Source organism: Daldinia decipiens, assembly GCF_022478715.1.
Source record: "Daldinia decipiens strain CBS 113046 unplaced genomic scaffold F4813scaffold_5, whole genome shotgun sequence".
In the NCBI taxonomy this organism is placed as follows: Eukaryota; Fungi; Ascomycota; class Sordariomycetes; order Xylariales; family Hypoxylaceae; genus Daldinia; species Daldinia decipiens.
In genome coordinates this window covers 580806-593351 of record NW_026054548.1, presented here as the reverse complement: position 1 = coordinate 593351, position 12546 = coordinate 580806, and the positions used below count along the sequence as shown (strand labels likewise).

The 12546-nt window shown below is 46.5% G+C and overlaps 2 protein-coding genes across 2 annotated transcripts; both read left to right on the top strand.

Moving 5' to 3' along the window:
• Positions 1–1442: 1442 nt before the first annotated feature.
• Positions 1443–3305, top strand: F4813DRAFT_348520 (uncharacterized protein). The gene is made up of 2 exons (XM_049242094.1): positions 1443–2050; positions 2099–3305. Exons 1-2 carry the CDS (start codon positions 1678–1680, stop codon positions 3205–3207), a joined length of 1482 nt encoding a protein of 493 aa, XP_049102807.1. The 5' UTR covers positions 1443–1677; the 3' UTR covers positions 3208–3305.
• Positions 3306–3461: 156 nt separating this feature from the next.
• On the top strand, positions 3462–11717 carry F4813DRAFT_348519 (P-loop containing nucleoside triphosphate hydrolase protein). Its single transcript, XM_049242093.1, has 6 exons — positions 3462–5220; positions 5278–6096; positions 6253–6728; positions 6780–9936; positions 9984–10265; positions 10424–11717. Exons 1-6 carry the CDS (start codon positions 3699–3701, stop codon positions 11389–11391), a joined length of 7224 nt encoding a protein of 2407 aa, XP_049102806.1. The 5' UTR covers positions 3462–3698; the 3' UTR covers positions 11392–11717.
• The last annotated feature ends 829 nt before the right edge of the window (positions 11718–12546 follow it).

Below are 12546 nucleotides of genomic sequence, written 5' to 3'. Positions count from 1 at the left end.
CACCCTCGTCCTCGTTATCCTCCCTCCCACGACGCCCAATCGGTTGGTTCTCGTGCCGAGGATAACCATCAGCTTTTCATTTCTCAATGCCAGCTAAGATCCGCTTTAGCCTGTTGTTTACTGCCCAGTGCTGGATTTGATAGACTGCCGTTTGAAACTTCTTAAATTATTCAAGATCAGTCAAGGCGAAGCTTGAAATTAGCCTTATATAGTAACGAGGGCAACGTTTTGTTTCTGTGGGTGTAGTAGTTTCGATTACTTCTCTCCACATGACATACATGTGTGCGGGCTAAGATATTGTGCTAACGAGAAAGACCATGTCCTGATCCCCCCCCCCCCCCAAGTGCCGGCCAAGTCATATCCAAGGAGATGCGGCCGCTGATGAAAGATTGTTTCTCTGCTATTATCATGTCGCCGTCGCAGTCTTTTGATTCTATGATTAAGTATGGGAAGCAAACACATGTCTGTATGGCATGCTTCTGAACTGTTCATAGCCCGGGTTTCCCATAACGGGTCTCCACATGGGACGTACACGCAGATTATTATACCCGAAGATCATAGCTGACTTCTGATTGTGCAGCGTATTGGGCCATTTTCTGGGGGCAAAAGGGCGACCTGCAACATTTCTTTAATGCAATACGTCAGTAACAAAAGCTAGTATCCTTCTTTCTGAATTAGGGAATTATCGGTCCAGCTTTCTCGTCGAAGATCCAGAGCAGTAAAGAGTTGATCTATAAACCGCTTTCCCCGTCCACTACTCGTACTATAGTCCATATAGCTACTGTGTATACAATCTATATCTGTAGGTATATCGTCCTTTTCTATACTATTAACTTGGTCGATATCCTCCTGGACCCAATCTGGAAGCGTGGTGTAAGGGCGTAGCACTTCGATTCCATTGTTGAGCAATTTGGAAGTCCATGATGGTAGTATGGTAGTATAAGTAGGTGTAGGTTTTGATATGACTCCCTTGCAAAAGAATCTACTTACGAACAGGCTCGTAAACAATAGCTGTGCAATATTGATAGTTATGTAAGAAAAGAATTCTTATCCCTGATGTATTTAGTCTTGCTATAGCTGAAGCACCTAAATATGTCTGATCTTTACTTATTATGCACTTTTCGCACTGTCTTTTGAGAAAGCCTGAAGCAGTAACACTGTATACTTAGGTGTACTGCTGGTAGGTTACCTATCTTGTTCATTCGATTTCACACTTCACCCCCTTTCCTGTATATCTCACCCATCACATAGATTCATGTTGAAATCGATAAGTTAGCCTTCACCTTGGCATTGCCAAATATGATCTGAAAGCTATGTCAACGTGACTCTTGTTAGTAGGTACCTAAGCTATGGGCTGTTTTGAGGTTGGTTACCTTTTCGCGGGGTATGGCGGGTAGGTAAGGCGAAAGAAAGCTGTCACTCGTCTTACCAAATTTTGGTAGGCAACAATAAGTCGTGTAACAGAAAGTTGCATTCTATCGTGCATGAATCCGTATCCAATAGACATACTACAGTCCCTTCTATGCATCTATGCATCGTCCCTGTTCTACTTCTCCGAGCCTATAAGAACTAGGTATCATTTTATATATCTTGTACTCCCAAGTTACTATCTCAAAGTTACTCAGAGCAATACACTCTTTACCATCTATTCAAATTCTCGAATTACGCTACTCAAATATGAGCACGCTGATTCCTAGAGTGCCTTCGAACGCCGCCCGTGGTCAATTGCGGGGCCGTGGTCGAGGCCGCGGTAGTGGTAGTGATAGCGGTAGTGGTCGCGGTAGCGGTCGCGGTAGCGGTAGCGGTAACTGGCGAGGACGAGGACGAGGGAACAGTTGGAGAGGACAAGGCCCTAACTTGAGCCGAAGCAAAGATCAACCATCTAGGAGCACTATTGATGATGCCCCTCTCGGTCGACTGATCACGAAGATTACTTTAGGAAGTACTTCAAATTATAACATACAGACGGGTGATGCGAAGATTAGCAATTGCAAATATGCAGCATCGTACTCTCTGGTCGACTCTAAAACACCCAAAATTATTATTCCAGGTATGTCACCAAGATCAATGTCCACCAGGATGCTAACACGGTAAATAGGAGAACCAGCAAAATGGACGCCACCTCAATTACCTTTACAACTTCCTGGAGATCGTGGAGATTATCTTCGGGATCACAATGGAGCAAGATTTCCTGAGCACCCCATGCTACCCTCTGTGCATTCCCTTCTTTCTTTGAATAAAGGGTTTGACACATCAGGGGTTGACATTATGGGTTGTGCGAGTTCTCTAGGAGACCTTCTTCGGTTCGTACGATCGGTCAATTTAACATTCAGATTCGATGTTGAAATGATTGGAGATACTTTATTCCTGATTCGTAACTGTCGCGATCAAGTCATTCCTGAAATCCGTGGATATGGCCATTCCTTCTTGGATTCTTTCACTTCCTATGAACCCAAGATGCGGGAAACTAAATCACATCAACGTATCATCTCTTATTGCTTCAGCGGCTTGAAATGTCTCGTTCGGTTTGAATGCGATGGTCATTTAGCAAGCGATAGAGAGGATTTCACTGCTACGGCTACTGAACTAGATGGCTTGAACCTTTCAAAATCACCCGCTATCGAGACGGCCGGAGCGATCGTACCTCAGCGGTCAATCATTGAAATTAAGACAAGGTCTAAGGCAAGATCTCAAGTCGGTGCACCAGTTGATATGGATGAGCAATTTCCCAGGCTGTGGCTTCGTCAAATCCCCAACTTCGTCACGGCATATCACGTCACGGGAAACTTTGAAGATGTTGAAGAAAAGGCCATAGAGCAAGAATTGCTCGATTGGGAAAAGAACCACCAATCCGAACTACAGAAATTCGCTTCCATTCTACGCCAACTAATTGTTGAGGTCAAACGGGCAGGCCATTTGAAGCTCGAACTGTGTCGAACTGAATCAGGACCACTCGAATTAAGGGAGCAAGCCGGCAAACCTCGGGAAGTGCTTCCAAGTGATTGGAGGGATATATGGGCCAGGCAGAATCAGGGACCAGGCAGCGATGGCACAGCCGGCTTGAGTGATGAGGATGAGGACGACAGTTATCCCAGCCTGCTTTCTCGGAAGGGAGAATCCGACGAATCGGATGATTCTGATGATGGTTTCTCGTTAGATTTCACAGCATGTGACCCAAGTTGCGGATATTGCGGTAAGTGTGCCTAAAAGTGAATGTGTTGGCCTCAAGGAGCATCAAGCAGTATCAAGCAGTATCAAATAGTATCAAGTAGCCTGGTAGCATAAGAAATCTCTCGTTTTCTCTATTGCGCGTTCGCGCGTTTGCGTGTTTGTGCTCGTGTGCCCGCATGATAGGCATGATTTACTCCGCACTTTTAGGCCAACTGATAGAGAGCCGTTATATGATTGAGTTGAATCCCGCACAGTACTGTGTTACATGCATGCAGGTTGCCCGTGAAAATGTGAGATGTGAGATATGAGTTAATGCGGCTTGCCGATTCGAAAGCCACGTTATCGACTGGAGACACAGAGACTCGAAATCGAGGGGCATCCGGTCTATCACCACAACTAGTAGAAAGTCTCAACTGTTTGTCGTATGTTGCTTTACTTCATTTGTATAGAAGTAATACTCTTATTTTCCCCTAGAGCCTCGCCAATCTTCTAATAAGGTAACATTGCTCATTATCGACGACAGCGCGATGTCGTACCAAGCAGCTGCTAGCGGACCATCACCAAATCAAGACCAGGACACTGGCTTCCGATCTCGAGCGCTTAATAGCTTTTTCTACCGAATACTCGAAGGGAAAGGGAAAATCACTGGGGTTAGAGATGCACAAAAGTTTCTCGAGTCTATTGTAAATAGAACTGACAGGCCAGACTGCATCGAGAGATTGGCTTCGTCAAAAAGTGGTCAAGAAGCCCTCCACAAGTCATTAACAATAGATACCTCCGTCCAGTTCATTAACAGTCATGTCTCGAATCTCTTGAAATTCCTCGCGGACCCTGCCCTGCAGAGGGTTTGCGAGGGAGAACTCCTCAATCAAGTCCTCTGGGTTATGGTTGACCCGTCGTTATTCTGGGATAGCTTAATCCAGAATATACAGTCCGAACAACTTGAGACTCAAGTCATTGAGGGCTTCGCTTGGCTGCTATTGCAGTTAATACTATTGCCACAACCGCAATCGTCCAAGTTCCGAGAAACTGCACTGTCACTCTGCCAGGGCGACACTCTCAAGAAACTCGAGGAATCATCATCTCCGATATCCAAAAGCATATTTCAAAAGATCCGGGCATTAGTCCAGCCTTCACAGTCTGTTGCGAATTCTCATCTAGTCAATAGATTTAGTCCAGGTGGTCGCCACGATAACGACTTCGCTAATTACCATGATATATCAATCCTTCCTACTAGGGCCGAGATGGAATCTGACGAGATGCCCTTCTACATGCAGGCCGGGGTAGCATTTGAGGAGGGGAACATAAATCGTGCCCTGGACCACCTCGATAATCAGTTCCGTCTCCTTAGAGAAGATATGCTTGCAGATATGCGCGAAGATCTCAAAAACATGAGGAACAAAGCCAGGAGGCAAAATTGGAGAAACATGGTCATCAAAGATCTCTCGTTGGAGGATATACACAGAGACTCGATGGCGAATGACCGACCATGCAATCTGGTGCTCAGATGCTCGGAGGATATTTTAAACATGGAGAAAGCAAGCATCGAAGATAGAAAAAAGGAGTTGAAGAAGACTCCAGCATTCCTAAGGCATCAAAGCTTCGGTTGCTTTATGAAGAATGATAATCTCCTGGCATTTGCATCCCTGGACAGGAACGAAGACAAACTATCGCTTAACCCGCCTCGAGTCTGCTTACAAGTCGTAGGTGAAGGTATGTTGGCAGACCTTTTAGTAGCTTTGCAAAGAGGCACGGTTGACTTTTTACTTGTTTCAACACCTATTTTTGCCTACGAACCGATTCTAGAGAGACTTAAGCGGAAGACTGATGTCGAACTCGACCACGATATCCTGGTTCGTTCGAAGGAACCACAAGAGTCACCAATCAAGCCGGGGGACATCATCGATGCCTTGGAAGCGTCTTTAGCTACCCCGACAGACCTAAAGCAACTCATTAATGCAAAAAAGAACATCAACCTAGATCCGTCACAAGTTAAAGCCCTTATATACGGGCTACAGTATCAAACATGTCAGATACAAGGTCCACCAGGTATGAAAGTCCCAAGAGCGGCTGCTGTAAGGCTATAAATTCTAACTTGTAATACAGGAACTGGAAAATCCTTGGTTGGTGCTCTTCTGACGAAGATCTTACTCGATCAAACAAGCGAGACGCTGCTAGTTCTATCATTTACGAACCATGCACTTGACCAATTCATTGAGGACTTGCTCGACATTGGGATCGACCGCAATTTTATTGTCCGACTTGGATCGAAGTTTACTGATCGAACTGAATCTCTCACCTTGAAATTCCAGACGGCCGGCTATGTTAGGGTATCGAGGACTCGGCTAGACCTGATTAACGCCGAGAAAGCCAAGTTGCAGTCATTGTCTGAAGGAGTTGAAAAGCATTTTCGTACCTTTTGGAAACCACAGATACCTCATAATGACCTATTGGAATTTCTCGAGTTTTCAGATACAGAGAGTCACTTCTTTGATGCGTTAGAGGTTCCAAAAGCAGTGGATGGAGAGACCCGTGTTGGAAAGAAAGGTGTCGCGATGAAACCCGACTATCTCTTCGACCTCTGGGCAAATGGAAAGCAGCCTGGTCCGTTTGCTAAAGATAAGTCCGATGCTTCATCCAAGGAGGTATGGGCCATGAAGAAGCAAGATCGGCAGGAGAAGATTGAGGAGTGGAAACGCGAAATTCATCGAGAGAGGATTTCCACGCTCGCCAAGTGGATTACCGACTTCAACAAAACTCACAAGACCCTACAAAGCTTACGGAAGGAGAAAACAGAGCAAACTCTCCAGAGAAAGCGTATTATCTGCTGTACTACTACAGCTGCTTCAATGTATGCGCAAGAGATACAGTCCGCTGCGCCCGGGATTATCATTGTTGAAGAGGCAGGAGAAATCTTAGAAAGTCGTATGTATATTCCAAAGCTGTTTACCCACCCTTACCCCCTTCAGGTATTTTGGTGGTCATGCATATTCATCAAGGATGGAATCGACTGCCGTACCCGAGAAACCATTTCGTCTTATTCTCTTAGCACCTATGAATCGCTAATTCAAGATATTCAAGACATCCTCGCGGCCATGGGCCCTAGCACGAAACAGCTCATCCAAATCGGCGACCACAAGCAGCTTCGGCCGAAGGTAAAGAACTTCAAGCTTACCGTGGAAGCTGGACGCGGGTTCGATCTCAATCGGTCGTTGTTTGAGCGGCTCATAGTTCAGGGGCAACCCCACTGCACGCTGTTGAACCAACACAGAATGAGGCCAGAGATTTCGGCTTTGATAAGACACAATTATCCTGACCTGGAAGATGCGAACGATACACAAAACCGGCCACAGCTTTTAGGATTTCAAGATAATGTTGTCTTCATCAATCACAATTACCTTGAAGCCAAGCACAATGTTCTTGTCGACAAGCTTGATCCCACCGCTGGATCAAGTAAGCAGAACATCTTCGAAGCGGATATGGTTTTGAAGTGTGTCCGCTACTTAGGACAGCAAAATTATAAAACTGCGAATATAGTCGTTTTGACTCCATACCTAGTAAGCTTCAATCAAGTAGCTGTATAGCATCAAGTCGCTAATGTACCATAGGGCCAGCTATCATTGCTCAGGAACAAACTCAGTAAGGACCACGATCCGATCCTGAACGACCTTGACTTCCATGATCTTGTCGAAGCCGGAGAAATACCAGCCGCAAGTGCAGGCGTGAATAAAACAGCCATTCGGCTTTCAACCATAGATAATTACCAGGGAGAAGAAAGCGATATTGTCGTTGCCTCATTGACTCGCAGTAATGATGATGGAGATATTGGATTCATGTGTGCCCCAGAGCGGCTCAACGTGCTTATATCTAGAGCTCGAAATGCATTGATCATGATCGGTAACGCAACTACCTTCATGAATGCTAAGAAGGGACGAGATGAATGGACAAGATTGTTTGACCATTTGAAGAAGGATGGGAGGATCCAGGACGGATTTCCGCTCAGATGTGAAAAGCACCCAGACACGAAGCATATTGTTCGTTCACCTGATGAATTTGAACTTTACTGCCCAGACGGAGGATGCCCTCTGCCATGCAATGAATTACTATCTTGCGGTAAGCATACGTGCTCAAAGCGATGTCATGTACGAGTCGATCATTCAAAAATGCCTTGCAACGCGATCATCAACGATGTTTGTTCGCAGAAGCATAAACTGGTATGGGCTTGTTTTAACAAGAATCCGCCGGCCTGTCAGATTTGCCGTCGAGAGCAGGAAGAGAAGGCTCGAAGAGCCCGCAGGGACAAAGAGCTGGAACTTGAGCGGCAAGCAAAGCAGCTCGCATACTCTAAGCTGCTAAAAGTCATCCAAGAAGACATCGAGAAGAAGAGGAAGGTAATTAAAGATGCCGAGGAGGAGAGAATAAAGGAGCAGACTCTCCAGCAGTATCGCATTGAACTTGCGGAGTTGACAAAACAAGCCCGGAAACCCGCCACTTTGCCCGTCACCAACAATAGCAATCCCGTATCAGACACCAAAGCTAAGCAACAACCGACTAAGGATGCAGCCAAGCCCAGCAAAGATAACAACCAAAATCGTCAACCCAAAACCCCACCTACCAATAATATGCCAAGCCAGTTGCCTACCGAGAACACGCCTACATCAAGTACGGAACATGATGATGATAACAACAATGGCAACAAGGGTAATGGGGATAGTCATGGTGACAGTACTAATAGCAGTAGCAGTGGCAGCAGTAACAATGGCAGTAATAACGACGGTAAAAACGACGGCAAAAGCGATGGTCACAATAATGATCACACTGATCACAATGATGATATCCCCGATGACAGCACACCTGGAACCCCTCAAGGCCAACCATTCCCATCAAGGGGACCTTCAGTAGCTGAAACAGATTGGCAGTATCAGAAAAAGTACGAGAATGCCATGAATGAAGCGCTTGACTCTCTATTTAATATGATAGGATTAGAGAGTGTGAAGAAAGAGTTTCTGGCAATAAAGGCAAGGATCGATACTGCCGTTCGCCAGGGGGTAGACACAAAAAATGAAAGGTTCGGGGCCGCCTTGCTAGGGAATCCTGGGACAGGCAAAACAACAGTTGCCAGATTATACGCCAAGTTCCTATCTTCCGTCGGGGCGATTCCCGGTGACCACTTTGAGGAGACTACCGGCTCAAGATTGGCTAATGACGGGATACAAGGCTGCCAGGCGCTGATAGATAAGATCCTTGAAAAGGGGGGTGGCGTTTTTTTCCTGGACGAGGCATACCAAATTGTGTCTGGGAGCTCTTTGGGTGGCGCTCAGGTGCTTGACTTCCTTCTCGCAGAGATAGAGAACCTCACGGGCAAGATTGTATTCGTCTTCGCCGGCTACCGAAAACAGATGGAGGGGTTTTTTGCCCACAATCCAGGCATTCCTAGCCGTATCCCTATTGAGATGAGTTTCGAGGATTACGAAGATGACGAACTTCTAAAAATCATGAACTACCAGCTGATGAAGAAGTACAACGGCCGCATGCAAGTCGAAGGTGGATCTGAAGGGTTGTATATGCGGGTTGCGGCGCGGCGTATTGGTCGCGGTCGAGGGAGAGAGGGATTTGGCAACGCCCGGCAGGTAGAAAACGTACTGACAATTATCCTCAGAAGACAAGCAGACCGTCTACACCATGAGAGGCGTCAGGGGACCCGACCGAACGACATGTTGATCCAGAAAATTGATCTCATCGGTCCAGAACCGAGCAAGCAATTTTCTAGTAATAAAGACTGGCAGAAACTCCAAAGCATGATCGGGCTAGGTTCGGTCAAGCAGTCAGTCATGGTTCTCGTCGACCGCCTACAGACGAATTACGAGCGAGAGATGAAAGAGCAACCCCCTGTCGAATGCTCTTTGAATAAAGTCTTTTTCGGGAATCCTGGAACTGGAAAGACAACAGTCGCGAAGCTCTACGGCAAGATATTGAAGGCCCTAGGTCTCTTGAGCAACGGTGAAGTCATTATTAAAAACCCATCAGACTTTGTCGGCGCGCACCTTGGTCAATCTGAGAAGAACACAAAAGCCATTCTTGAGTCTACAAAAGGGAAGGTTCTCATTATCGACGAAGCCTACATGCTTGCTGGTGGGAGTTCAGATTCAGGGGGCACCAGTGATCCATATAAGACAGCAGTCGTAGATACCATCGTGGCCGAAGTCCAAAGTACCGCACTCGAAGATAGATGTGTCTTGCTACTCGGTTACAAGGAGATGATGGAAGATATGTTCCAAAAAGTCAATCCGGGTTTAACACGACGGTTCCCCATGTCTTCCGGCTTCAACTTCGAAGACTATGATGATGGTGAACTTCGGCAGATCCTCGATCTTAAATTGAAACAACAGGGATTCAGGGCCGGAGAACCTGCAAAGAGGGTTTTTAGCGACGTCCTCCGACGTGCGCGCAATAGACCCAACTTTGGCAATGCGGGCGAAGTCGATATCATCCTCGATCGGGCTAAAGATAGTCAACAGAAACGTCTGTCGATGTCCCCTCAAAAGAAGAACACCGACGTCCTAATTCCTGCGGACATTGACCCCGAGTTCGACAGAAGCGAGCGTGCCGGAACTAATATCCGTATGCTATTCAAGGATGTTATTGGGTGCGAAGAGATCGTCGAGCAATTAGAAGGCTACCAGCAAGTTGTCCAGAACATGAAAGCTATGGATATGGACCCCTGTTCTCAAATCCCCTTCGGGTTTCTCTTTCGTGGACCTCCAGGTAATCACCTTCCCCGACAGGTATTAACTATTTCTAATCCATGACAGGAACCGGCAAGACTACGACGGCGAGAAAGATGGGTAAGGTATACTATGACATGGGGTTCCTCGCGAATGCTACTGTGGTGGACTGCTCGGCGACAGATCTAATCGGCCAATACGTTGGCCACACCGGACCCAAAGTCCAGAAGAAGTTCGACGAAGCCCTGGGAAGAGTACTCTTCATCGATGAGGCCTACAGGCTTGCCGAAGGTCACTTTGCCAAGGAAGCAATGGACGAGATTGTCGATTGTCTGACCAAGGAACGTTACCGCAATAAACTTGTAGTCAGTAAGTATACCCCAGAGTGCTCGTCTTTGCTGCACTGATTTCCAAATTACATGCTCGAAGACAAGTTTCAAGATTTCGACACTGTAGAATATAAACTACAGCTCTGAACTACTTTAAATACTGCCATGAATTACAATTGCTGACTCTTAACGCTATAGTTCTTGCAGGCTACGATAATGATATCAATCGGCTGATGAACCAGAACCCTGGTTTGACCAGCAGGTTCCCAGAGACAATCTCTTTCCTTAACCTTCCACCACGTCATTGCCGGGATCTTATGTTGCAATGCCTACAGAAAAGGAAGTTAGACACAAAGGATCTAGAGGCATCGCCTACACTAGACGGCAAGCTGTTGGGTCTATTCGGCGCACTTGCGAAGACACCATCCTGGGGTAACGCTCGCGACGTACAGACACTCGCCAAGTCCATCTTCTCCAAGATCATGAAGTCAAAAACGCCCAATCCTAGCCGCATGGTGTCCGAGGAAATCGTCATAGACGTCATCAAAGCCATGCTCGACGAACGCACCAAGCGGGCCGAGACCGCCCACACCAACCCCTTCCCATTCCCCTCCCCGCCGATCCAGCAAGCCTTCCAGGACCCCCCACCACCGCCAAAGATCTCAACAGCGACCGCGATAGACACAGCCCCCCCGGCCGCAGAGAAAAAAGACGACGACGACCACCCCCCCAAGAACGATAAAGACGGCCCCTCGAACGGCCAAGCCAGCATCCGCGATGCCGGCGTCTCCGACGCGGTATGGGAGCAACTGCAGCGCGACAAAGCGGCTTTCGAGCAGCGCCAGCGAGACCTCGCCCAAGCCAAGCGCGAAGCCGAGGAACTCGCGCGGCAGCTGCGCTTGCAAGAGGAAGCAGCCCAGCGCGAGCGGGACGAGGCGAAGCGCCGCGAGGAGCTACGGAAGCTAGAGGAGGCGCGTGTGAGGCACGAGCTGGCGGAGCGGGCGCGCCGGGAGCAGGAGGAGCGGGTGAAGAAGGAGAAGGCGATTCAGGAGAAGCTGAGGAGGATGGGGAGGTGTCCGGTGGGTTATGAGTGGATTCCGCAGGGAGATGGGTATAGGTGTGCGGGAGGGTCGCATTTTATGTCGAATGGACAGTTGGGGATTTAAGCTAAAAGAGAGGCGCTCAGGGGGCGTGTTAGTTAGGAGAGAGGGTGTAGGGGTGCTTGGGATGACCTCCATTCTAAGAGAAAAGAGATGTCTGACATGGTCGTATTTAGTTGGATATATGGATACGATGATGTATCTAGGATAGATATTTTAAAAATTGTATACCCTTAAGTTAATACTTCAGAAGAATAGGTAGGGTCATGATGCATATGGGCTTTTCTACGGTCATGGTAGGAGGCAGATATTGTAGTACAGTATGAAAGTATCTAGTTATACGCTATAAATAGTTGTTTAACTAGATCTTAAGGTGAATGGAGAGAATAACTCATGCCTGAATCTTGTCACTGTTAGTGTAATTTAGTAAGAGGACTAAGACTTCTTGTTAGTTCCAGTTATTACCTGGTAACTCTTGAGCTCTGTAGGATGGCAAACCCTTGTAGAATAAAGAGTAAAGACGGAGGCTATTATTATGTAGGATATTGTCCAGCCTGCCTAATCTAAACTACTAATTATATAACTACCTAGGGTTCCGTAGCAACTTTAATTCAACCGTAGAGGCTTTCAAGTCTTGAAATTTGTTACTTTGAGAGAAGAAAAGGGAAGCCTGTCATGATGTCTCTTGTCTTAGTCTGACTTGTCGATTGCCCTTCAATATGATACAGGAGTGACATGTAAGAATAGGTGGTATTTATCTAATATACGGCAAGCTTAACTTTCCCATATCTCATTATAACTTATTAAGCTACTTTTATGTCTTTGGGAGAGGAGTAATAAATTCATGACAATAAGTAGATCTGGCCGAGGTAATTACTGTACCCACACTCTCAACTAGGTTAAGCAATTGTAGTTAGTATGTCAATCACAACCCCTCAAAAGACTTCAAGTGAATAAAGCCTGGAGAATCTAAAGTACTAATAGTGTATTATTCACTGCATAAACCTGTAGTAGTTCTAACATTTTAATAGAGCGACATAAAAAAAATCCAACTTAGTAAAAGTGCCTCTTTTACTAGAAATATTTCATAGTATTCTAACCTACCTAAATATCCCGCAGATCGCATAGTTAGAATAACAACTCTAACAGAAATCTATATTGTGAACGTGATAGACAAACGTGAGTGGCCCAGGTGGAGAGTCATGGGGCCTTAAACCAACA